The sequence below is a fragment of the Lepidothrix coronata genome, unplaced genomic scaffold, assembly GCF_001604755.1.
Source record: "Lepidothrix coronata isolate B3197 unplaced genomic scaffold, Lepidothrix_coronata-1.0 Scaffold1, whole genome shotgun sequence".
NCBI classification, from domain to species: Eukaryota; Metazoa; Chordata; class Aves; order Passeriformes; family Pipridae; genus Lepidothrix; species Lepidothrix coronata.
Window position 1 is genome coordinate 8,912,900 of NW_016690181.1, and position 24,160 is coordinate 8,937,059.

The 24,160-nt window shown below is 36.8% G+C and overlaps 1 protein-coding gene and 1 long non-coding RNA gene across 5 annotated transcripts in view; one reads left to right on the forward strand and one right to left on the reverse strand.

Moving 5' to 3' along the window:
- The window catches only part of CD44 (CD44 molecule (Indian blood group)), a 50,392-nt gene that overhangs the window by 10,225 nt on the left and 16,007 nt on the right, over positions 1-24,160 (reverse strand). Inside the window, exons 2-9 of one of the 4 annotated variants that reach the window (XM_017813677.1) lie at positions 19,280-19,445; positions 16,718-16,854; positions 15,280-15,351; positions 14,350-14,592; positions 12,951-13,046; positions 3,546-3,707; positions 2,500-2,685; positions 1,861-2,019 (exon numbers count right to left, since the gene is read on the reverse strand). In XM_017813677.1, the coding sequence (XP_017669166.1) occupies positions 1,861-2,019; positions 2,500-2,685; positions 3,546-3,707; positions 12,951-13,046; positions 14,350-14,592; positions 15,280-15,351; positions 16,718-16,854; positions 19,280-19,445 (1,221 nt within the window). The remainder of the gene's footprint in view (positions 1-1,860; positions 2,020-2,499; positions 2,686-3,545; positions 3,708-12,950; positions 13,047-14,349; positions 14,593-15,279; positions 15,352-16,717; positions 16,855-19,279; positions 19,446-24,160) is intronic. The other 3 variants (XM_017813686.1, XM_017813695.1, XM_017813704.1) reach the window with 3 other exon arrangements.
- On the forward strand, positions 3,779-7,440 carry LOC108496732. Its single transcript, XR_001874562.1, has 4 exons — positions 3,779-3,947; positions 4,964-4,991; positions 6,228-6,344; positions 7,328-7,440. It is a non-coding gene; the product is annotated as an uncharacterized LOC108496732 (long non-coding RNA).

A 24,160-nucleotide genomic window follows, 5' to 3' on the forward strand; every position in this document is an offset into this window, starting at 1 on the left:
AGTTAGCAGGTCACCCAAAAACATGCTTCAGTAAAGGACAGAAACCACCAAGTGTACCAGTAGAGAGTCCCTTACGCCTTGTCTACAGATCCTATCACAGATTTTTGCATTGCAAGTCCACACTAAGAATGTAGATCCCCAGAATGAGAAAGATAGGATGAGAAAGGAGACAACCTCAGAAGAAATAATGCCTCATTTCACACAAGCATGAGAAATGAGTATGATCCATTATTCTTACTGGTACCTATCAGATGAGAGTCATTACCAGCTTCGATTATACTGGCTGTGGTCTTGTGGAGGACTTCATCCCTGGGGGCATCTGTGGGATTTGTGATGCCTTCAGAGCCATGTCTTGATTCATTATCTGAAGGTAGAGGTGGTTGAGTTGGATCTTTGTGGTGGGCATCATCAGGAGAGGCAACAGCTGTTACCATGATGTGAGTTGCCCACGCTTCGTGGGTTATATCTTCTGGTACCAGAACATCAGTGGAGGCTGTGACTGTTGTGATGATGGCTAAGTTAACTTCAAAGACATTTTAAAAACCCTACCTTACAAATTTCTCCCTCTTTATTTAATTCAGCAATCTCTAGTCTTTTATTTATTAGCCTATGTAGAATATGTAGCGAGAAGGAAAAAAAACAAAACCCACAAGCAAAGAATATCTTCTGTATATGTCACGCTTTTTAGGTTGTCTGTTCCTTCACTAACACCCTAATAATAAAGTTTAATACCAATTTAAAATTACACTACTGAAAGTTATCGTCACTAAGCAAAATCAGAAACCGAAATATGAATTTACAAACAATGCAGCCTGAAGTGTCAGTTTTGAAAATACCTCACAAACACTACTTAGAAGGGCAAAAATAGTAATGTTATTTTCATAATAAAATGAGTATAAGAATTCCTGTTGTTACACAGGAATTACATTAGAATGGCTAAATTTAAAACATTTGAATAAATTGCTAAATCATACTTGCTTTTTCATATTTGCAACTGATCTGTCAAATCACATAAGCTTAATAAACAATGAACTGTGAAGCTTTACCAAATCTCCTTCATATTTAGAAAACAGGAGTAGGGGGTAGAGAATACAACTATACTTTAATCCACAAACTATATTTTAATTCACACAATCTTTAGCTTTCATAGGTCTTTGGCAAATCCTAAATGTTGTGGATTAAATAATTCTGATGAAAATGGATTTTGAAGAAGGGAAAGCATAAATGCTAATTTTTCCATAGAATTTCTTTTTTGAAAATGTAAGAGACATGCAAAAACTTCCAAAGCACTATGATGTCATAAAAATAAGTAACATTATATTATATTATATGAAAAAGCAGTATTTTGAACTCAGGTAATTTTAATTGAGTAACGTGCAGATCTTCGGACATTAAGTAGAACCTTGAAGAACTACATGAACAAACTCCAGTAAATTATTTCAAATTTTACAGTATTAAGAGAATATGTGGAAATATCAAGACCAGGAAAAGTCAGACATGAAAAGATATTTTTAAGTTTATGATTTATTTACACTACTGGCCACTTCCACAAAGCAACTGCTTTCTCAGTATTACCATCTACTAAAAATAAACCTGAGAAAAGTCAGGGGACATAAGACGGAGGGCATTCAGGGAAAAAATATACTTAAATAGGGAGCAATTCTTGTTGGGATATTCACATGCAACAAAATGATAAAAACATTTGCATTGCAAGTTCACAACAAGAATGCAGATCTCCAAGATGAGAAAGATAGGGAAAGGATACAAGTTTCAGAAGAAATAATGCCTCATTTCACACAAGCATGAGAAATGAGTATGATCCATTATTCTTACTGGTACCTATCAGATGAGAGTCATTACCAGCTTCAATTATACTAGCTGTGGTCTTGTGGAGGACTTCATCCCTTGGGGTATCTGTGGGATTCCTGATGCCTTCAGTGCCCTGTCCTGGTTCATTATCTGAAGGCAGAGGTGGTTGAGTTGGGTCTTTGTGGTGGGCACCATCAGGAGAGGCAACAGCTGTTATGATGGTTTAATAACAGATGACTTAAATATAGATTATTTAATTAGCTGTGAATTCCATCTGTGTGCTTCTGTGGCCTTCCCATTCCCATCTCATTCAAGTCTCCTTAAACCACTGTTACCCTTTTCTCAACACAAAAAGATAAGAGAAAGGAGACCTGTCCCGCACAGGTCTACCACTGCTCTGTCAAGGTTTTGATGAGACATTTTCATTTCCTCATCCACTTTTTTACTTAATAAAAAATATTCCCAAGGACAGTGGACACAGGGACATAGAGACAGCAGTCATGAGGATTCCCTGACCTGTGTCCCAGGCTGACTACACAGCTGCAACTTCCCGGACACTGCCATGTGCTGTTACAGCATATTTTACATTGCAGGTATCAATACTGACAGTAAAGAACCCTTTCTACAGTCACTGTAGAAAGTTACTCAAGACACTGTGAGTGGTGACAAGTTATAATTCATTGTTCTTACTAGTAGTAAGAGGGGTCTGCAAGCGATTAAGATGGTCTTCAGTGTCTGGAAGAATTGCAGGTATCCAACCGACATGGGAACCATCTGTGGTGTTTGCTTGTTCACTTTCCCTTCCAGGTGGAGTGCCAGGTGCCAGTGGCTCCTTGGTTGCTTTCTCTTGGTTAACATCCTCCACAGATTCTGTGACTGGCATGATGGTGCCATGATCAGCTTTAAAACGGAGCACTCACACAAAACCACCACCCATATTGTTTTCACATTGTATTTCCATATTGCACCACAGCAAGCCAGAAAGCACGTCCACCTTCCTCATTCAAAGCACAGAAGGAGGGAAGAAGACATGAAGGCCTCTCCTTCTTCTTCCACCCTGTCACTGGCTTCTGAGAGACCACGAAGCATCACATCTCTGCTCACCATGTTGGAGCAAGACATTGGCTACATGTACAGATACCAGTGACAGTCTTCAGAAGAAGAGACTGTATCATGTTTTTAGCACATTATTTTAATGTTATGAATAGTATGCTATATGAGATTGCATCATGATTTCGTGTCATGCCAGTTTTGTAAATTTTTTTCTCCCATCATTCTGTGAATCAGAGGGACAAATATTTTGATAAAATCTCTGAAAAGAACACTGTTTCCCCAGATGAATATTCACAAATAAATGCATTAACCTGTTGATATACAAATATACATAAGTATGAATTCAACTTTAAGATAAAGATAGTTTGGCAACACAAAGTAATATAACTTATGTAATGATCTGGATGCAATTTCACAGCCATGCTTCACCAAGGAATAGAAAGTACTGAAAGTGGTGTTGGCAAGGAAAGAACAAATGTTTTATGCAGAGCTAAAATAGAAAACTTTCGTCTCACCACCATCCAGATGGAGCACAGAGAAAACTAGTCATTCTACAACTTATGCTGTTATTTTAAGAGATTAGTAATTACCCATGTCTACAAGTTTATGCAGCATCTTTCCAGGACAGGCCATCTGAGAGACAGAAGTGATGCAGTACACGTAACTGACATTATTAGTAGTACCTGTAGTGGAAGAGTCTTTCTCATGATTATTCCCTCTGGAAGGAATAGTTCTATCCGTTATAGCAGGCCATGTTGCATATTCCTCTCCGTTGTCCCAACCTGGATATATCCATGGGTCTTGCATGGAGTCATTCTGTTTGGCCCCATGGGTGGAGACCATAGCTGTTATGATGATGATGAAGCAATTATGAACTCAGTATATAAAGATCCATTTCTCATATTATTCTCCTCTTCGGTTCTTGTCTCTATGACAGGCCTTGCTCACATGTTTACTACATTTAATGGCAAAGAGGAGTAAAGTAGATTTGCTTCTCATCCTGGTTTATGTTTAAAAAAGCTGACTACTCTCATCAGTAGGACCAACTCCTTCCTCAAACCAAACATATGCTTTTCAGAATCAAGGTATCTTATTGTTTTTCAAAAGTATTTCCCTGAATCTTGCTGTTGACATTGTTTTGGTTGAATATCAAACCAATATCCACTGACTCAGAACTAAGAACCTCAAAGGCAGAAACAAATGCAAGGATATGACCCATCAGTAAGATTTTAATCACAGAATTTGAGTGCATTGACTGGATCCAATTTTTCCCCCCTCGAAATTTCACTGTTTTATTAGTTGCAGCATCTCCAGGAAAACAGATGAGGAAGTATGACAGAGGGGAATGCTAGCACATGCTACACACCCTAGATAAGACAGCATTCAACTGGAGAATATTTGATATCGCAGTTATTTAGAAAAAACTTATCCATATCAATCAATCTGTAGTTTTTATTAGATAGTCATAGCAAAAGAGTACCTGAATCTTATAGGAAGCATAACCCTCCTTAGCCCCTTCAATACAATAAGAAATTTGCCACACTGTGTTACAATTTCAATTGCAACTAGGCTATTACATATTGCTATAGCAGTGTAGTATAATGTAGCGTAGTGTAGTACAGTGCAGTGTAGTCTGGTAAAGTATGGCACAGTACGGTGTTTACACATTTATCTCTATCTCATTTTGCATTGTACTGCATCACCAGATTTTTTAAGGATGGTAATGACATATCTGGGCTTGATATCTTACAGGAATGTGGACTTAGGCACTACTGAAACAGTGAACTACACAAAACTTTTGCTAATAAGATTAAATTTAGTTGAATGAATAGAAACAGCATCTAAATTGTGTTTGTGATATACTTCTCTTCAGAGATCTGTATTTAATAATTTGCAAGAGTAGATGACTGCTGGCAGCACATCTGTCATTAATTAGTAAGCTTGGTACACTCACAGGAACAGAAACTAATATATGCCAATTTTCAGTTACTAGCTTTAAGGTGTAATTTGGTCTTTTATGTTTCAATTGATGCAACGAATGGAAGAGAGAAGCCTCTTTCTTATTCTACGTTGTGCTTTGTTTTCTTCCCTTCATCACCAGTATCACACTGTCATAGTTCAAAAGTAAGGTGAGTAGACATTTTAGATAATTTTTTTTAGATATAATTGCCATATTAACAAAAACTGAAAAAAGAAATCCTGGGTCTGATAATGACTTGCAACAGAGGAGTGAACACAAGTCCCAGTCAATGAAATATACAACAGACATTATTAAACCTTCTCTGTTTCCTACAGATAAAACCCTGGTAGACAGTTTGTTAAAAGCTTGTGACTGCATGAGACACAACACAAAATGTAGGAGGCAGTTACAGAAGGTTACAATACTAAAGGTCTTGACCTGCAAGTCAAATAGAAGAGAAAAAACCACCCAGGGACAGGTCTGAAGAATAATTAAAAATTAAACCGATTTTTTAATAATTAAAAATAATATAACATCAGAATTGCTCAGAGGTATTCACAGAATCTGTCCTATGGCCTCAGAATGCAAAAATATTAGTAAAAAAAAATCCTAAAAGTAAACCTTTAGAAAGACTTGGTAATTTACTAAAATGTGACCTGTAATATTACCTGTATGAGAAGATTCCTTTTCAAAATAATTTTCACCTGCAACAGTAAATTCATGTTGTTCAATACTCGCCGTGGTATTTGCAGGATTTTGTTCTTGACTGATCCCTCCAGAATGAATGGTGTATGATAGTGGATGTTGGGTTGGTCCTTGATTTTCATTTTCACTTGTAACTAGTGCTGATAAGATGATGATTGAATCAATAATGATCAAAATACCCATCATCAGTCATATTCTCATATCATGGTTTAATAACAAAGACACCTGGCTTTTGTGTTTTGGTTTTTTCTTGTTGTTGCATTTGATGTGAAATGAAAGATGAAAGAAAAAGTAGTCCTCTGGAAACCTTATGACACAAAACCATCACCAGGATCAGAAGAAGATTTAAGTGGGCTAGAAAGGATCCCAATGACCAATGGAAGAGAAAAGATATTGGAGACGCAGAAGAAGAGCACATAGAAACAACAGCTTACACATCTATTTCATATTCGTTAATACTAACTTAACTGTTGAGTCTGTGTATTCTGCGTTTTTACAGTGAAAAAGTGGATGAACTTTCTCTTTTGAGTTAATATCTCAATTACACAATTACAAAGCTGGCCCCAAGGAAATTGTAATTTCTTCTGAGACTGGAAAGATGAAATAAGTAGGTTCATATATTCGAAGTTGATAAGCATACTTATTTTGAACTCAATAATAATTAAAGCTCTTAGTCTTTAATTTGCTCTTGCTTACACAGCACAAGATGCAGTCAGAAAGAAGTTGAAGTACCACCACCATAAGAGGTTTTCTATTGAGTATCGGCAGGTTTGGAAAAGATACATCAGAAAAACCTAAGATGAGCACTAGAACTCAGGTAGAAAGATATTTGCCTTAGGTATCAAAAATTTCCATGAGTGATATATTAAAAGTAAAGCAAAGGTCATTAATCAGAGCATGCAAAGAATGAGCTGGACTTGTTATATATGCTAAGAAACCAGCTAGAGAAACCTATGCTACTTCCCAATATGGGAAAAACTGGATAAATATTTATTTTCACATTCAGGCAATGAAATATTCATATAGAGAGCACTCATGAAAATGTAATCCATTCTTTTTAAATTAAACCTAATACATCTTTATCATCTTATAAAAAGAGTTAATATTAACTAATGTATGAATACAACTGATCTAAAAATACGCCACAAATAAAAGAAAGTTACCACAAAAATTTTTTCTGGGTGATTACAGGTCTTGTTCTAATGACAATTGTATAAACCTTCGCTGTTCAAAACAAGCTCAGGACCAGAAAGGCACAGCAAAAATAGCTTGAGAATGAGCTCTGTGAGCCTTTGCCTACAGAAGCTTCTAGCCTTGAATGCTTCGGTATCTCAGTAGGCTACTGGCACTAGCACTGGTAGCAAAATGTTCACATTCTTCTGGAGGATGATTTTTGTAGGAAAATTTCATGATTTTGAAACACTAGCTCCCTGTTTTGTCTTTTGTCTTCAGATTTTCAAATTGAAAATTTTGAAATGGAAAAAGGGATTTTTTTTTCCTCACTGAGGTTGGTCACTAAAAGTTACAGTCTACTCAGTTCTATTTTGCTACTGGTAGTGCAAATATAAAAATACCAGAAATGTGAGGAAAAGTGGCAATTAACTAACTTTAGATGCAAAAGATAGACTTGGAACAACAGATAGATGCCACCTATGAGGGCTGTAGTACAAATAATGTAAAGGCATTACACTGAACTGAGGCTAATGGTATGGGAATTACGAACAGCTGCACCATGAGTGTTACATTTACGTCACAAATCTGAATATTATCTGAAATGCTTGATTCCTTTACCCCTGGTAGGAGAGCTAGGATACTGCTCCTCTTCATCTGTGAAGGTGGGATTCCAATGATCTTGTGTGGAGATTTCCAGAAGCGTTTCGTGTTGTGAGTCCACAGCTGTTGGGACAATGGAGGATTGAACGCTGACTATGCTCTAAGTCTACCACTGTTCATGTGTGCCATAAAGGTGATGGAAAATGGAAATTCATGTATATCCTAACTACAGCCTCTCTACTCTTTCTTTGCATTGGATTGACGCAAATTTTCCCAAGAAGAATGGGGAAAACAAGCAATAGAAGAGTAATGTATAGCAGAAGTAATGCAAAACCATTACAGCAGTTATAGACATTTAAACTCATGTTTGAAGAATAATGCTGGACCTAAGGAACATGGTAGATATCTCAATACATGTAAAACATGCTTGCTAAGTACCCAAGAAGTACTCAAAAAGTAGCATGCTAGAATATCCAGCACTGAGTTCAAAAGCGATGAACGGTAAAAAACTGATAGTGCCTTGAGAACCAGCAGGTCACCAATATTAGTGAAGAAAGTTATAATACAATTAAAAAGATAAAATAAAACTTCCACAAGAGTCTATGATCAGAGATTGTATACACTTTCACCCATGCAGCATGCAGACACTGCTAGGTCATAGAAAGTATTTGGAATGCAATACACCAGTGGAATAAGTCACCAGTGCAGAGTCTCAAAGATAAATAAATTAACAGCAGAAATACCCAAAACACAGGCAAAAGAATAAAATGCCCCAAAGCAAGATGATTTGATGATTTTTGTAATTTCTTCTAAAAGCAAAGACCACTGCTGAAAAAATGCAAATACTGAACTATCTCCAGAAAAATCAAATGCTTATAAACAGTGATTTATAAACACTGTTGAGTAAACAGGAGCACAAACAACAGATACATTAAGATGTACTTAAATTAAATAAAATTACAGAAATAGAACAGAATTATCTTTGTACAAAAAAGAGCATTAGAGTATAGTCATTAATGGCAACTTCTATGCTAAATCCCCACCCCGGTCTTTAAGTCAAGTACCAGAGTGTGTGACACGCAGCATTTGGCTCTGATCTTCACATGTGGTGGTTTTCTGGTTTTCAGAAAAAAATTATTTCAGGTATGGATGGCTTTTGAATTTAAAAAGAGTTATCAGATGATGACTGTGGGACTATTCCTATCAGGAAAATAAAGCTATGTATTAAAATACCTCAATTATCATGTTGGATCATGCCTAGACATCTGAGGTCACAAAATAAATGAGGTGATGTTAGAGGACTGCATGGGAAGAGTGTAGAAGGGAGCAAATATGAGACTGTTTTGTTGACAATTCCCAATGAAAAAGGCACTTAGGCTTTGGCCTCCTCAAATTATGCCTGAACATCTCCTTCCACAGACAGGAAGTCTGGTATTAAATAGTTGTAGATCATATATAACATGAACTAGAATTATTTTAACACTTAAAAAAAAATCATAGAAAGAAAGATAAGCTTTTTTTTCATCTTGGAAAATCATGAGTGAATGAAAACATTTGAATAGGTGGTAATTTTAAGTAATGATAGAAGAGATATTACTTTTATCAATATGGAGCTCAATTTTTCCAATCGCAAAAGAGATATTTCTGAAGGAGCAGATGATGAGGAGATCATCCAATTTTCACATAATATGTGTGTGGCAAAGGAGGAGGAACATCAAGTGTGAAAGGAAAAAGAAGAAGGAAACCATCCAAAGAGAAAGCAAGTTCCTTACTCGTACTTGGAGAACTCTTGTCCTTGGCCACGCTCCTGCCCCAGCTGGGAAACAGTGTTGGGTACGTCATTTCCTCTGAAGAGTCTTCATCATCTGAACCATTGCCACTGGAGGTCACATCTGCTGTGATGATGTTAAATCTGCCATGAAGCCCTAAATCACAAAGCCTTCTGCTGGCAGCAGTTAGGCTTTCTTGCCTCCCCTACATGCAGCCTTACAATTACAGAGGAGAATATACAGAACTGTGCTTCTCATGGTCCATATCTCCTCCTGGCCTTTTCACTCAGAAGGGATGCACCACTTTGCCACAGCACTGCTGAAGCTCCCCAGTGTGGTACCCTTTGCACATTCACAGCATTAATCATGCTCTGTCCTCTTCAGCCTCTAATCAAAATGCCCTCTTAGCATGACATTCTTTACCCTTGGTTGCCTGTGTGGCTTCTTGTGTCTTCTCTCCAGGATTTGACCACCACCAGCGGGCTGGAAACAGATTCCACCAAGCTTGGGTGGTGGCTTTCTCTAGGTTGTCATGATGAGGCCCTGGAGCTGTTAGGACATGGCCCATTTAACCAAGATCTTGTTATTATTTCTTGAGAAGCACTTTTCCTCCAGGAAAGTCAAGTCCACTAGCACCAGCACCCTGAGCACCCTCATGCCACAGAGATGGATGTGAGTGCAAGGCGAATGTATGAATCCATGGTATCATTACATTCCTCAAACACATCGCTCGACAAGCGCTTCTGGCAGTCCCAGGAAAGAACACAGTTCCTTGAGAGGAGACATCAAAAAGCCCTGTGGGTTTTCTTTAGCCCTTCACATGCTATAAAGTTAATGAGCTCCTCACAGGCTTTGACAGCAGGAGAGAGTAGATAGCCTTAGGCTCCAGAACGAGGAACATCCACCAAGATGACATAAAATCACATACAAAAGGTGAAAGAAGTATCCATGTCAGGCAAAAAGGTGACCCACAGACAAGCACATCCAGAGAAGCAAACTGCTCTGCTACTGAGAACCCCAAGAAGCCAATGCTGTCAGAGACCTGGGCTCAGAACTGCCGCTATTGAGTCCACTCAAAGGACACATGCACTCCCCTTAGCCTGATGCTGTCAGCTAAATCCACACCAGAAATGCTTTTCAGAGTAGGCGTCAGCATAGCGTGAACAGAGAGATATGCAGCTTTATTCCTATCACATGACCAATGCACAATATTTTCTCAGATCAGAGCATATCAAATAGTCAATTCCAGAGGTTTGTGACAGGCATTTACAGATGGAAAGAGATTTCTCGTTAGAAAAATCAGAGGAATCCACAGTGTTTTCATCCACTGTGCTAGGCAAGCCAAATGGGTATTGGTGTGCAAATAGAAATAAAAGTGTCTATTACACATGGATGAACAAAATCAATCACAGTTATTGTTTGAGTAGGTTGCTCTGATAACTTAGAAGGGTATTTCATTGATCAGTAACAGAATTTTACATCTGATTCCTGGCACACCTTCAGATGAATCATAATTTGTTAGTAACAAAGAAACTTTTTTCATCCAGGAGAGGAAGTTGATGGCAAAGTGCTGAGAGTGTATTAATCTGGATCATTAACTTGATGGGAGAACATCACCAACAGTGTCTAAATCCAGAGAAATACCAAAAGGGTATTCTCTGAAGAACAAAGAGCTGTGAATATTGTTCATTTCAAACCCATAGCAAAGAAGTCTTTAGATTAAGTCAGATACCTTTTCACAAAACTTTAACTTTACAAATGGTGTGTAATATAGATTGAGAGACACCAGTTTTGTTTCTCATTTTAAAACACTATAGAATTAGATAGATATATTTTTAGCCATCTGTCAGAAGATATATGACAAATAGTATTCTTTACTTATTTCTTAATTTTCTACTTTCCTGTCTGTGGGATTTTTCCCTGGGAAATTAAACTGGATACTCCAATGAGCCTGCACTGCTGTGGAACCTAAATAGCGGATATTGGGGTGCAGCTTCATCTTCTTTTTTTGATTGTTCTCCATGTAACTTCCTCCTACACTACTGAATTTTTGATTACTTCTCAAAGAGATGCACAGCTTATACTTAACTTCTTTCTGAAAGGACCGCTAACTTATTGATTCATTTGTAATGCAGTAAAATTAAAATAACTGAGTCTCTTTGGCTTTAAAGTGGTGATGCTGATGTTGCTAAATCTATCAGAAAAGCCCAGGTGCATTGCTTTCATAATTTTTTCTCCCAGAGAACCAATCTATCAATCCTAAACCAGTAAACAATCATACCAATGCTATCAGTTCTGTCATACACATATATCAGTATTGACATATTTTATTACATTGCTTTGTAGTTATTTTGATCTTTTAAAATCTTAAATACCTCTAGTTTTCCCTCTGTAAAATAGTCCTGCCCATGAGAGAGAACTGTTAGCAACAGGAAGGGACATATATATCTAGAATCAATACATTTGATAATCAAGTAGTAAAACGAAAACAGACAGCTTTCCTGCCTGGAAAAAATGCACAGGATTTTGCAGTGCGTACAGAAACACCTGTACGAGGAAACACCAAGTCACACATGCATACAAAAACAAATACATATGAAGGTGGAATTTCCTCCACACTTCTCCCCCTTACGGGCAATATTTTGTAATAAAAGCTCTTGCTTGAAACAAGCACCAGAAAATTTTCTACTTTCTTTCAAGGTCTGGGGTAAAATCAACCTAATATTTCTTTTCCTATCTACATATTTATAAGCTATTACTAACCTTCACATCCTCTGAGACAAGATGCTTGGTTTTAGTGATTTATGTCTTCTAGCAAGGCTTTTGCTAACTGTGTAAAACAAACGATCATTCTTACTCTAAATACAGTGACAAGGGTACCACCCTTCCAAATCACATAGACCATTTGACCACCTATCAGCAACCAACAGACAATCAAGCAAGTTCCTCACTTTCATGAATTTCCTTGGTGGGGGAAAAAAAAAAGAGCCAGTAGGAAGAAACTTTCATGTCTATCAGTTCAATCTTTACTACAATATGCCTCTGTAGATTTCCTGTGTGTAATTAAAATGTTCTCCCTTTAGGTTCACTTTATTTTCTGGGGCAAAGATCTTTATCACTCTAAACTTAAGAACTAATGTGAACATATGTACGTTACTTCCATTTTAACATGTGTAAGATGACTTCAAAAGCTTTTTATTTGTTGTAGCTGCTGTGCATTACATATTTGATAAAAACATCACAAGCAGTTTTTCTGACTCAATAAAGCCATTTAAGGACAAAGCTGAGAAAAATGGCTAGTGTTTTTTGATTCCTCAGAGCCTGTGGAGCCCAAATTTTCTCTCATGCATACTGCCAACAACAAGGGTGAAATTAATTTTTGCAGTGCACAAATGGCTTGGCAATTGGAACCATATAAAGGATTGCTTTGGTTAGCGAGGCCATGTTTTTGACGCAGATTACACACATTCACAACCATAAATATATTAGAATAACAGAGACTTTTATCCCAAATTGACAAAAACGTCCTTTTCTACCTCAGACATAAATTGACTTCAAGTAATAATTGGTTGTACTAATTTGTGGTGCCTCAGAGAGCAAACAGGTGTGATAAAACAGCAGTGGAAAATATAAGCCAACAACCTCTCTGAGCTCATGTATAAGCATTGAATTAAACACACTGTAAATGATTTTGTTCCCACTGTCCCAGAGAGTGAAATTCATTTCTGACTTAACCAGTTTGGAAAGTAGTGTCTTTCAATGTCTTTCCAATATTTGAAATGTTGTATACCTCACCACTTACCAGAATGCCCTTCTGGAAGAACAAAGCAGTTTTAATGCAATCTATATTTAATGTAGTTGTTATGAAATGTAAATCTTACTAGTAGTAGCATGATAATGTCCACCATCTTCTTCATGGAAATCATCAGCCACTGTCCCGAAAGAGATGTCAGGTGATAGAGATGGAACTTCATCATCTGTATGGTGATGGATAAATCATTACTATTTCATTAGCTGAGTTAGCTGAGTTGCAATACAGTATTTAGGAGTACTTCAGTTACTCTATACTGCAAGCTTCATTCCTTTATTTATTGGTCCAAGAGAGGAGAAAGATACAGACTAGATTCCTCTCATAATTCAACCCTGCATAACCTTACTTTACTAACATAGTAAGGATATCACCTTACAGATTATTTCAAGAGGAGTATATATTACAGTGATAATGAATATTCTGGCAATGATCTGTTCACGTGATACAAGATTTAAATGCTACCTGTATACCATGTGGACAGGGATTCTAGAGCAGTGAATGAAGCTATTTGTATTCCCCTCTACTGAGATATATTCTGAGATTTAGTCCAAAAATTTATACTCTGCATGCAAGCAGAGTTGATAACAGCTGTAATGGCAATCAGTTAAAATACACAGCATACACCTCAGGGAATGGTTCTGATCCTAGTTCCTTAGGGAAAAAAATGTTAGGATTTACCATTCAGGATGCTAACTATATGGAAAAACAAGCATAATATATCATGAGTATACCACAAGTGAAGAGTAATTTTATAATCCTAATGCTTCTGCTCTTTTTTTTTATTTTTAATTTCAGTATATACTGAGGATAGTGACGCAAAACATTGTTATCCTTCACTGGTAAGTTACGGGTGATTTGATAAATAGCCTGTAGTCACACAGTAAACTTTACTGTCCTTAGAGGATGACTTATATTTGTATCCCTTAGGTTCAATTGGAGCTAGTCTTTCAGACTTCAGATAATTTCATCCACACAAGAAACATAAAAGATGAAATAAAATATATAGAAAAGAAGATGGTGTTTCTATTTGGTAGGGTTTCATGAAATTTGAATTTGGCTTTACTACCTAAAAGAAGTTATTAATAACATTTTAATTTGACATATCTATCTCCCTAAGCATTCTCTAATATGCCGTAGTAAGATGATGTCCTGAAAAATCTCCTGTATTTATACAAAGAGAAATCTTTTCTATTGTAATCTCCTCCTCATTCTTATTATTTAATGTCATTTCATTTAGAAAACAGATAAGAATGTTATCCTTATCTCTACATATGCTTCATACTCACATGCAATCAAAAAAATGCTTAGAAATTTAAAATGCCTCAGTTTTCTTTCAAAGAGACACATTCTCTGTTTTTTTTCTCCTGAATACAAATTAGAGATGGTACTTTTCAATCCCTCATTATATCCTTTAACTATCAATGTAATCTTTCACTCACTTATATTAAAGTGCAACCTACTGTCCTTACCATAGTCTTTTCCAGGAGTTCCTTTTTCACCCCCTCCAGAAGTGTGATCTGGCAGCTGTGAGACTGGAGTAGCACCTCCATAATATGAGGGGCTGGATCTCCTGATGGAGGTATCCACGGGAGTTGTCTCATGAGTTGATCCACTACCTACATTTTCATCGTCTGCACCTGAAGTTGAGGACTCTCCACCGGTATGACGTGTGCCATCTGCATTATAACGTGAGCCATCTGCATTGTCAATGACTGTGGAAAGAGGGAATTAAGCAGCTAATATCAAGGAGCTACATAGCTAAATTTCAGTAATGCTAAACAGTTTTAGTTCTACAACAAAAAAAAAAAAAGAGAAACACTTGTGAATTAATACCAGTTCATCCATTTTTGCCATCCTACCTAACCTGTCTAGATAATACTTCACTAAAACATGTCTAATGTATATATGCTAGTTTACATATTTCTCAAATATGTAGGGCCTACCCTGCAGCACTTATTTCCATCAAACATTTTGGTTTTAACATAAAATCTCAGCATTTGTAAAGTCAATCAGAATTTCAGAATTGCAACAAATAATTTATTATGAGCATTTTCTTCCACTTCCAGCTGCTTTTCTAACAAACAGCTCAAATGAGATGTAGAAAGGTTGTTGTCCTAAGCCAAGTCTTGTGTGTCAAAGAGATATTATCCACTCTGAGATGCTAAAAATGTCAAATACCTATATAAAAAAGTGTTTGGTAGCACCCTGAAACAAACAAAGTTCCATAAGATTAAGGGAAAAAGAAGTGACCAACTGTTTTAATTTCTGTTGAATGTCTCTTAACTTCTTTTTCTTATGTTTGGCTTAATTTTTTCAATATCAGTAATTGTTTATATAAAAAAAACATAACCAGATACTAAAAACTGAGAAAGTGCATGTCTTTCTAATCAGTACAGTACCTATTTCATCTTGATTACTGAGGAGAGAAGTATCTAGTTTTTCAACTGGCCCACACTCTATGTCCCTTGTTTCTGTGAAAGAAGGAAAATAGAAAGTATTAATTTGAGAAAATGAATATAAAAGTCACATGTATACCCATATTAATGGCATGTAATCACTAAACATCAGCTTCAGATGAGGACAGTTGGAAACAAATTTCCAAAAAAATTTTATTCACTGATGTACCTACTTTCCCTTTTTTCTCCTTCTGAGGTGGAACACCACAATACTGTTAGTTCTGTCAGCTAACAATTAGATTCTCCATTTCCATAGCCATTCCAGAAAACAGTTGCAGTCAATGTCAGTTAAAACAGCCTTATGACCCAGTTTCAATGCAGGTAGCCCCATTGTCATGATAGAAGTGGCAACCCTAGCCCTCTCTAACTGGAGAGACTGTCCTCTCCATGGAGGGCTCTGCACAGGCAAAGCTTGCCCTGGTCTGGTGAGCACTGCTTCCTCCAGTGGGCTGAAGTGCCACATTTGGGGCCAGTTTGTAAGCTACCTGATCATACTGGTGGAAGGGAATAATACTTGGGAGGAGTTATAAACCTCTGAGGGCAACGGACATCACTGTAGCAGCAGGATAGTCATTTGTGAGTATCAGAGGATGGCAGTTCACATACTATGCCAATACTAAGAATGACATCAGGAAATGTCACTACCACCTAAATCATGAATGATTTTTTCCTGCAGCTTTCTGTAACAACTGTCTGTGAATGTCACAATCTACTGAAACTAAAGCCACTTGAAGTTAGTCCAGATTTCATCTTAAAATATTGTGTTCAGCATCTGTCACAGACTACCCACATTTTCCTAATCATTTAATAAAATATTTCTATCTACTAAAAAGTTCAAAACCTTAGACGAAAGTGGTCTGCTTCTGAGTGGTCTGCTTCTGACCCACGTTGCTGTCTAGCTGCCTAATGTCTGAATGGAGATTTGCCTAAGCAAATACTGAATGAACCTACAAACAGGAGAGCAGCAGCTGTGTCCACGGGCCTGGGATGGCCCTCACTGCTGCAGGTGGCAGCCACTCCTAGTATTCCTGAACACAAGTAACTGCTTTTGGCTATAGAAGCTCATGTGCGCATGAACAGAAGAGCTGAATGCCAGCACTGACAACACTTGTGTCTTTCAGATTTACTGCTGCGGTTGTTCACTTCACTAAGCCATTATAATGAACTGTTCTGAAGCTACTAAGTTACTCCCAAAGGCAGAAAAAAAGTTTAGGTCAAAACACACTAATAACAAAATGGATCAAATTCATTGCTGGCATGATAGTTACACTTCTAGAGTTTGAAAAAACGTATTTCTCCTCAGCTGAAAAAGAGATTATGTTTATTATAGAAACCTTCAGTTAATCTATTTCTAAAATACATCATAAAATCACATACATACCTGTCTCATTGTAACAATATGCATCATACCGACCAGTTGTATTTGCTGGAAGCTTGTAAATGCCAGTATGGTTTGCTGCACAAAGATGATACGGTCTGATTCGTGGGATAACAATATGCCCTACTACAAAACCATACCTGTGAAGGACAGAGGTAAATAAACCATATTACTTACTATAACAGATGGCACCTCAAACATGAAGAAGCTACAAAGAAGCCATAATTTTTTTAAAGTGTATGCCTTTATGCATACTTTTTTGTTCCTTTTTCATTCAGGTGTTCCATCAGTCTCCAAGCACTCAACACTGTTTCGTAAGTAATTCCTAGAATTTAACCCATTTTAGCTAAATAAGCATCTTATTTGCTAGAGCAATTGATTCCAGAGCAAGGCAGTGAAAGTGAGGGAAGCAAGTGCACTTTTTGTTCAGTGGGAGGTTGTATTACCTGACACTAAAGACTGGATTGTTTCTCCTTTAGGGATTCACATTTTTGTTGCTTTGACATAACATAATGCTCAGTGACATTCCACACAGAAATGAAATGTTGGGGGCTCAATTTATGGTACCTGAGCAAACTTAAAGAATGACTGTAACACATATAATTTTCTGCAAAAACTGACAGCTTAGTAAAATATTCAAATACAGCAGTCATTCATTCACAAATTCTGACTCTATCTTTCAGTTGAACAATGTGGTTGTTGTGTACAGAGCTCACATATTTTAGTGAAGACTGTAGTTACACTAGGTACAATACATTATTACTATTTTGCAATCCTGTAACAATTGATTCCAATGTATTTAACTGGGATATGTGATAGAATTGTAATAAGAACTGGGGTTTGATTTGGGTTTTGTTTCACTTCTTGAGAGGTACGATTTGTCACGGAGGAGTAAATGTCATAGCTTTGCAGTTTTTTATCTATGAACATCATTCCAGTTACACGTCTAATGTGCAGATACTTGTAGTTCTGAAAGTCTCTTGTAGGTGGAATTATAAATTACTTTACTCACACTCCCAACTGACACCTTATTATTGACCTATTTGTGTTATGTTCTGTTGATTCATCTTATTCACTCACCATCTTATTCATTCACATTTGACATGTATTTTGATGATTATATACAGTATATTTTTCCTGTCCTACTCAAGCTTAATAAGAGCTAAGGCTTACTGACAAGGACCTCTAGCACAGGATCGATAAATGAAAGTAAGAGGGAGGGTTGACCAGGAGGAAGGAATCCTATCTGTATGCCTTACAATCAAAATCTGTCCTCTGGTAAACTCTGAATTAGGGAAAATTGTAAAATTAAAAAAAACTACAGCTCCCCACTGAAAGAAAAATAATCCATCTTCTTTCAATTAGCTTTATGTTTTAACTTCAGAAAAAACTTTCCATGTTGCAGAATACTCATAATTGCTAGCACTAGAAATCTCTACCCCTAGGCATTAGTTAGGATTTGATCTCTACATATTATGTGGTGCTGGGCAATTCAGACTGCTATGTATGTTCATCTGCCAATGTCAGAAAAAAAAAAACATGCTTACTATGTTATGAAGGATTTTTCCCTCAGAGTAAAAAACTGTTTCTAGTCTTTGTGTGGTACAATTTTAAATTATGCCCACTTCTCTCAGAAGAATCCAGTAAGAATTCTCTGTCCACTGTTCCCTGACAATTTTGTCCACATCTTTCACCATCATAATACTTGTGAAAATGAACATCACATGCTGTCATCAAAAGCAGTGCATGACACTTTTATGTATAAGAAAGTTTTCAAAGCACTGTGCATAGTAAGTTTATAATGTATTTTTTAATGCAAGATCAAGTGTTCATATAGTCAGATGTATTTACAGACCACAGGACTGTATTGACTCAATTAGTGCTTGAACAGAGGGCATCCTTAGGGAAAATATTTCATCTTGATGACATTTTTGTTACAGATTTTGCTGTATTACATCATTACTTATAGAGGGTAATTAAGTCACTTGACAAACTGGTTTTGGGTTTTTTAACAATTACTATGTCTATCTTTTGAAACTTCTCCATTCACAGATTATAAGGATGCACTGATACTCTGGCCATTTTTTCATTGGGATGCCAAGAGTTCATCCCTCATGGTGCCACTTGCTGCTTTTTACTGTTCCTTGACAAGAAACAGTACAGAGTTTTGTATACCATATATACCATCTTCAGTCTTTGACCTTACATTAGGTCCTTATTTTAACATACTTATCTTACTCATTACTCAGTGATACAGTATGATCTGAACATCCTCCTGATTAGTTTATTATACTGTCAATGTTTTGTTACCTTTAGATTTTATCTGTGAGAGGTTATGATTTTTTAAAAGATAAGTGATAAAAACTATATGCATCAAGGACTTATTTATCACTGGACCCAGAACAAACATACACATGTGCAAAGATGTTTTGTTCATTACACAATATAACTTATTTAACTGCTATGACCATCTTAACAGCTATAGGAAGTCAAATGTAACTATTACACTATAGCATGGATGGATTGACTTGTCATGGTATCTTATTTTTTCAAGAATTTCTTTACCTGCAAGTTTCAAATCCAAGTTCATGAGCTTTCTTCAGCTGTTCTAGTGTTGCCAAGGTACTATTGAGAGCTCTGCAGAGTTTGACTGCTTCAGGTCGTGTGAGACTGTAGCGACCATTTTTCTCAACATGAAAAACTCCTCCATATCTGCAGCTTACATTGAATTCTGTTATCAAAGAAAAAGAAAAAAAAAGGTGTTACAAATTGTTAGACCTAATGCTTCACTGAAGACATGGAAATTGTTTATTTTCAAGTATAGTATTCTCAATGTAAACCACCAGGAAGTAGCAGCTAACAATTCATTCAGAAAAAGCACTACCACTGTCAATCATGTTCTTCATACTTCCCCTCTTTGCACTGAGGCACAATCCAAATCTTCAGCCTTTCCAAAAATAGCAATACAACATGTTTTTGTGAGATATCTAGCACTTTTAACATTCCATTAACAATAATGTGCAGATGATACACTTTGTGAAACCTTGGAAGCCACACTGCTGCAAAACTAGGTGAATAGTCAGATGTACTTGAAAATAAAATATTTCATTCATAACAGGTTTTTTAAAAGATGAAATGGGGTATAATAAGAGTTTTTGTGATCATTAAGTTCTTTAATTATCTTATTGCGATCCCTTTACAGTGTATGAATTTATATGTCAATTCCCAGTTTCAGAACCAGTTCAAACAACATGTTCCTATTACGCGCTAGACAAAAGTAGAAAGTGGTTTGATTTTCATGATCTCCTTGAGATAAGAACTATTCATGGTCTACCTGAGACAAAAACTAAGTAAGTCTGAACTAGAACAACATTATGTTGTTAAATACTTCCTGAAAGATAATCTTTAAACTCTTCATATTCAGCCTGCTGGGGCAGATAAAGTGTCAAATACACTCTATATAAGAGTTCACATGAATTAATTTCTTGCCACCTGTTCATTCATCTGACAATATTTCCCTCCATTTTGAAAGGCTTCTTCTTGCTGAGTTCATGCTCTCTCACAAACATCTTACTGCCAACTCATGTCAGAGTTTCAATATGTACTGCAGTGTTCGTTTAATGTTAAAGGTTATCTTGGATGGATTTTAACCTAATAATACCATAAAGGCTTGCACATGGAAGCAAATTTCAATGGCAAAATGTACGAGGATAAAATTTAAAAAAATAGTTTATACAGTTACATACAATTCATTTTCTGGCCACAAGCCTGGCAAACCTGAACAAGCAGTATTTGCAAAGCCTGAGTGAGGGGAGCACCTCATCCAAATTATTAGAGACACTGAATGAAAGGCATAAGGGCTAGAGGCTCTGAGGAGATCATCCTCCATTCATCTTTTTGTTGGAAAAATACTGCCTGCATAATGCAACAAGTAAAGTGGGGAAATGGCATAATCCAGGGAAAGTCTGTGACTGATAAAATGAGAGAAAAAATAAATATTAGCTGTCATCTTTTTTAACAGAAGCAGCTAAAAACCAGTTAATAATAATAATATTACCAATAATAATAACAGTACGAATAAGAACAATCATGCGCATGGAGAAAAATCAGGGAAGAACAGGACACTTCCAAGCAATGTGAATTGACTTTGCTTTTGCCCCACTTTTCCCTCTAGAGAAAAAAAGCAATTGCAACTCCAGACTAGAACAACAACAGCAAAGCACACTTAATAGGAGTAACCTATTATTCCCAGTGAAAAGAGGAGCATGACTCATTTTTATCTTATTTTTAGTGGAAGTTCCATGTGCAAGAAAGGGAAAAATAGACTAGTCTCCTCCAAATATCAAAAGGGTGTGTTTGTACCATCTATTTGAAAAAAAAAAAAAAGACATATAATAACTGCTTTTCTGAAGGACCTGAAATGCAATTCATACCCATTTCCATTGACACATACTATGTGAACAAGTAACTTTCCTAATGTTATTCTTGCTTGACAGTCTATTTTCTTCTATAGTATAGCTGTGAAAGCAAATGACAGTAAATAAGGCATGCACTCTTTCTTCAATTACTTTTGTTCATTGGCAAACTGACGTTATTCTATGTACAGTGTATCTACTAAATGTAAACTGCACGGAACATTCCTTTACGTAGCTCACAGGAAACAATCAAGGAGATAAAACCCCAGATTAAACCCAGACTGTATGATGTATGAGAATACAATCATTATTCATAGCTTGGGTAGAGTCCAATAGTATTGGTGTTTGCTTGACCAAAGGAGCTCAAAAGCTGTGCATCCAATCTTGAATACTTTTACCATAGGCAACAAAATTAACCATTGTGGTTACTTGGATTGCCTTTCCCCAAAAAGAATGTACAAAGTATCTCTGCTCCCTCCCCCCCCCCTCCCCCCCTTCAGTATTTTGGCTGAAGAAAAAAATTTCAATTTAGACAAAATCAATATACATTGCAGAGCTGTTTAACAGCCTTGCTGATTACAATTGTTAGTGTTTGTATTATCATACGCTATTAAAAAAATCAAGAACACATAATTTTTAGCTTTGTAAAATTTATGCAGGACTAACATTCTCTCAAAATGCCTTTTTGTTTGACATAGTTGTTTTCTTCTTCCAGGGAAAAATAGTTCTGCAGAAATTTCTCTGATGACAGACATGTCATAAGAGGTTTTGAAGGCAAGAATGAGGAACCTGTTTGGTAGAGGACACTAAAAAATACATTTCTCTTTCCTGGGGGACTTAATGTCCTGCAACAGGGGTTAGTTTCAGCAAGTTCCCACACGTGATTCTGAAATTGTGACAGTGCTCCCCACAAGTGCCAGATGCAGATGTGCACAGCACTGGTCCTGGGAATAGTTGATGGACTTGAGACCTTCTGTGGCCACACTCCTGACTGAACACCACCACATGCTGAAAAGTCATCACCACATATGCACAGTGTCACAGGTGTAGTCAACAAACCACAGGATGCAGATCCCAATAGATATTTCCTTATAACAGCACAACGAATAGCTGCTCTGCACAGAAGGATGTGGCCCTTCTGCCACTCCTTGGCTACTCCTATGGGATGGAGCTGCTCTTGCAGCTGCCATACAAGTGACTTCTACTTTTGCTACAAATGTTTCATGTTCAAAGACCGACATTATCTTGGTATTTGTCCAGTCAGTAGCTGTATTAAACATAAATGACCTAGACAAGAAAAAGGCTTCTCTTTGGTTTTTCCCTCCTGATTCTCTCTTCCCTGTAGAATAAAACAGGCCGAAATTTGTTAATAATGAAACATTCTGTGAAGTCCAAGACTTAATATTATATTTGGGGTCAGATCACAAAGTTTTGTTTGATTACTTAAAAGTAACAGGCTCAGTGTTCTTGGAGATAGATTTGCTTGAAACATCAACACCTTTTCTGATAACTTTAGGCTAATTTCTGAAGAACTGTGAAAGCAGATACCACATGCATTGGGTGGCATTTGATACCAGTTAATCCTATAGTCACTGAATCACAAAGTGAAGTTCACTTTTGTTTAGAGTGAGTTCATTTAACTGTCATCAAACCTCAGCCCATTCATAGTTTTAAACACAACAATATATGCTCCATTAACACCCAGCTACTCAGTAATAGTCAGAATTCCACCGAGAGTCAATTCCTTAGACATCAAGAGTTTAAAAAATTAGGCTTATTTACACAAATAGGCTTAATGGAACTACTTGTAGGCTACATGCCTATGCATGTGTACATTTTTCATGGAAATGCTTAGCCTGGGTCTACAGTGCACATACTGCACACCAGGACACTTCTGGGAAGTATCAGGCTTATTGCACATGTGCTGCCCAATTGCACTGCATGCCCACACAGGAGGGCCAAAGCTCTCAGGAAGCCTTGCTCATGCAGCAAGAGATATCACGTGGGTGTCCAGGAAACCCCAGGCAAAAATGTGGCAATCCAATTCTCAAAACTGGGTTTAAGGCCATCCAATTCCTTGGCAATGTGCCCTAAAGTAATGCTGAGACAGCATGTTTGTTTTCACTTTGATGATATCTTCTACGCCTACTATTAAAAATGTACCATTGCTGTAGTATAGACACTCTGTTCATGAAGAAGTGAATACAGAAAAAGGACTATCACAGTGCCTAAAACTCACACAATATTTCACAGTCTAAGCCAATTGCATAAATTCAACATCTAGTTTTTGAAGACAGTAATTACCACATTTTAAGAATGACAAAATACAAATGCAGAGCACGCAACCCAGATCTGTCTGGTAGCACAGTATTTTTACTTTATAGTCTCCTCATCCAGACAATGAGGATCCTTAATTGAAGTAATGAAAAAGCTTCTAATCATATCAATATAAAACTTAACAAAAATAAAAGATGGAGTCTAAACCAAATTAATACCTTAAATTCTTTTTCCCATGGTGAGGCTTACAGACTTATTTTGAGTTAAGGAAGAAACATGACTGCCAAAACCAAATCTAAATGCATATTCTATCTTTTCCGATAGTGCAGGAAGATCAAATCTATTACTTTTTATTGATGTTATTTAACTGGCTTTAACACAGTTATGCAAAAGATGGATTTTTTGCTCTGTTTCGAGAGACAAGACAATACAATTATGTAACAAACTATTACTGATCCCTTTAACCATTTTGAAACTTAAAGGAGTGATTCAGAGTGGACTTTCAGTGACATCCCAAACAGCATCCAAACCTTCCCTCCTGTCTCCTCTCAGAGCTGTCTGGCTTTGGGTGCTCACAGGCCATGATCCTTCCCTGACATCCACATAATTTGCTACAGCTGTTTAATACTAACTCTTTAAAAAGCAAAAAGTACTAAACATGTCTGAATTGTCATCATCATTTATCTCATCCAGACCATGAGATTGGGTGACACAATCCAAAGACGTGGAATGCCCCTAAGTCTGTGATGAGTGT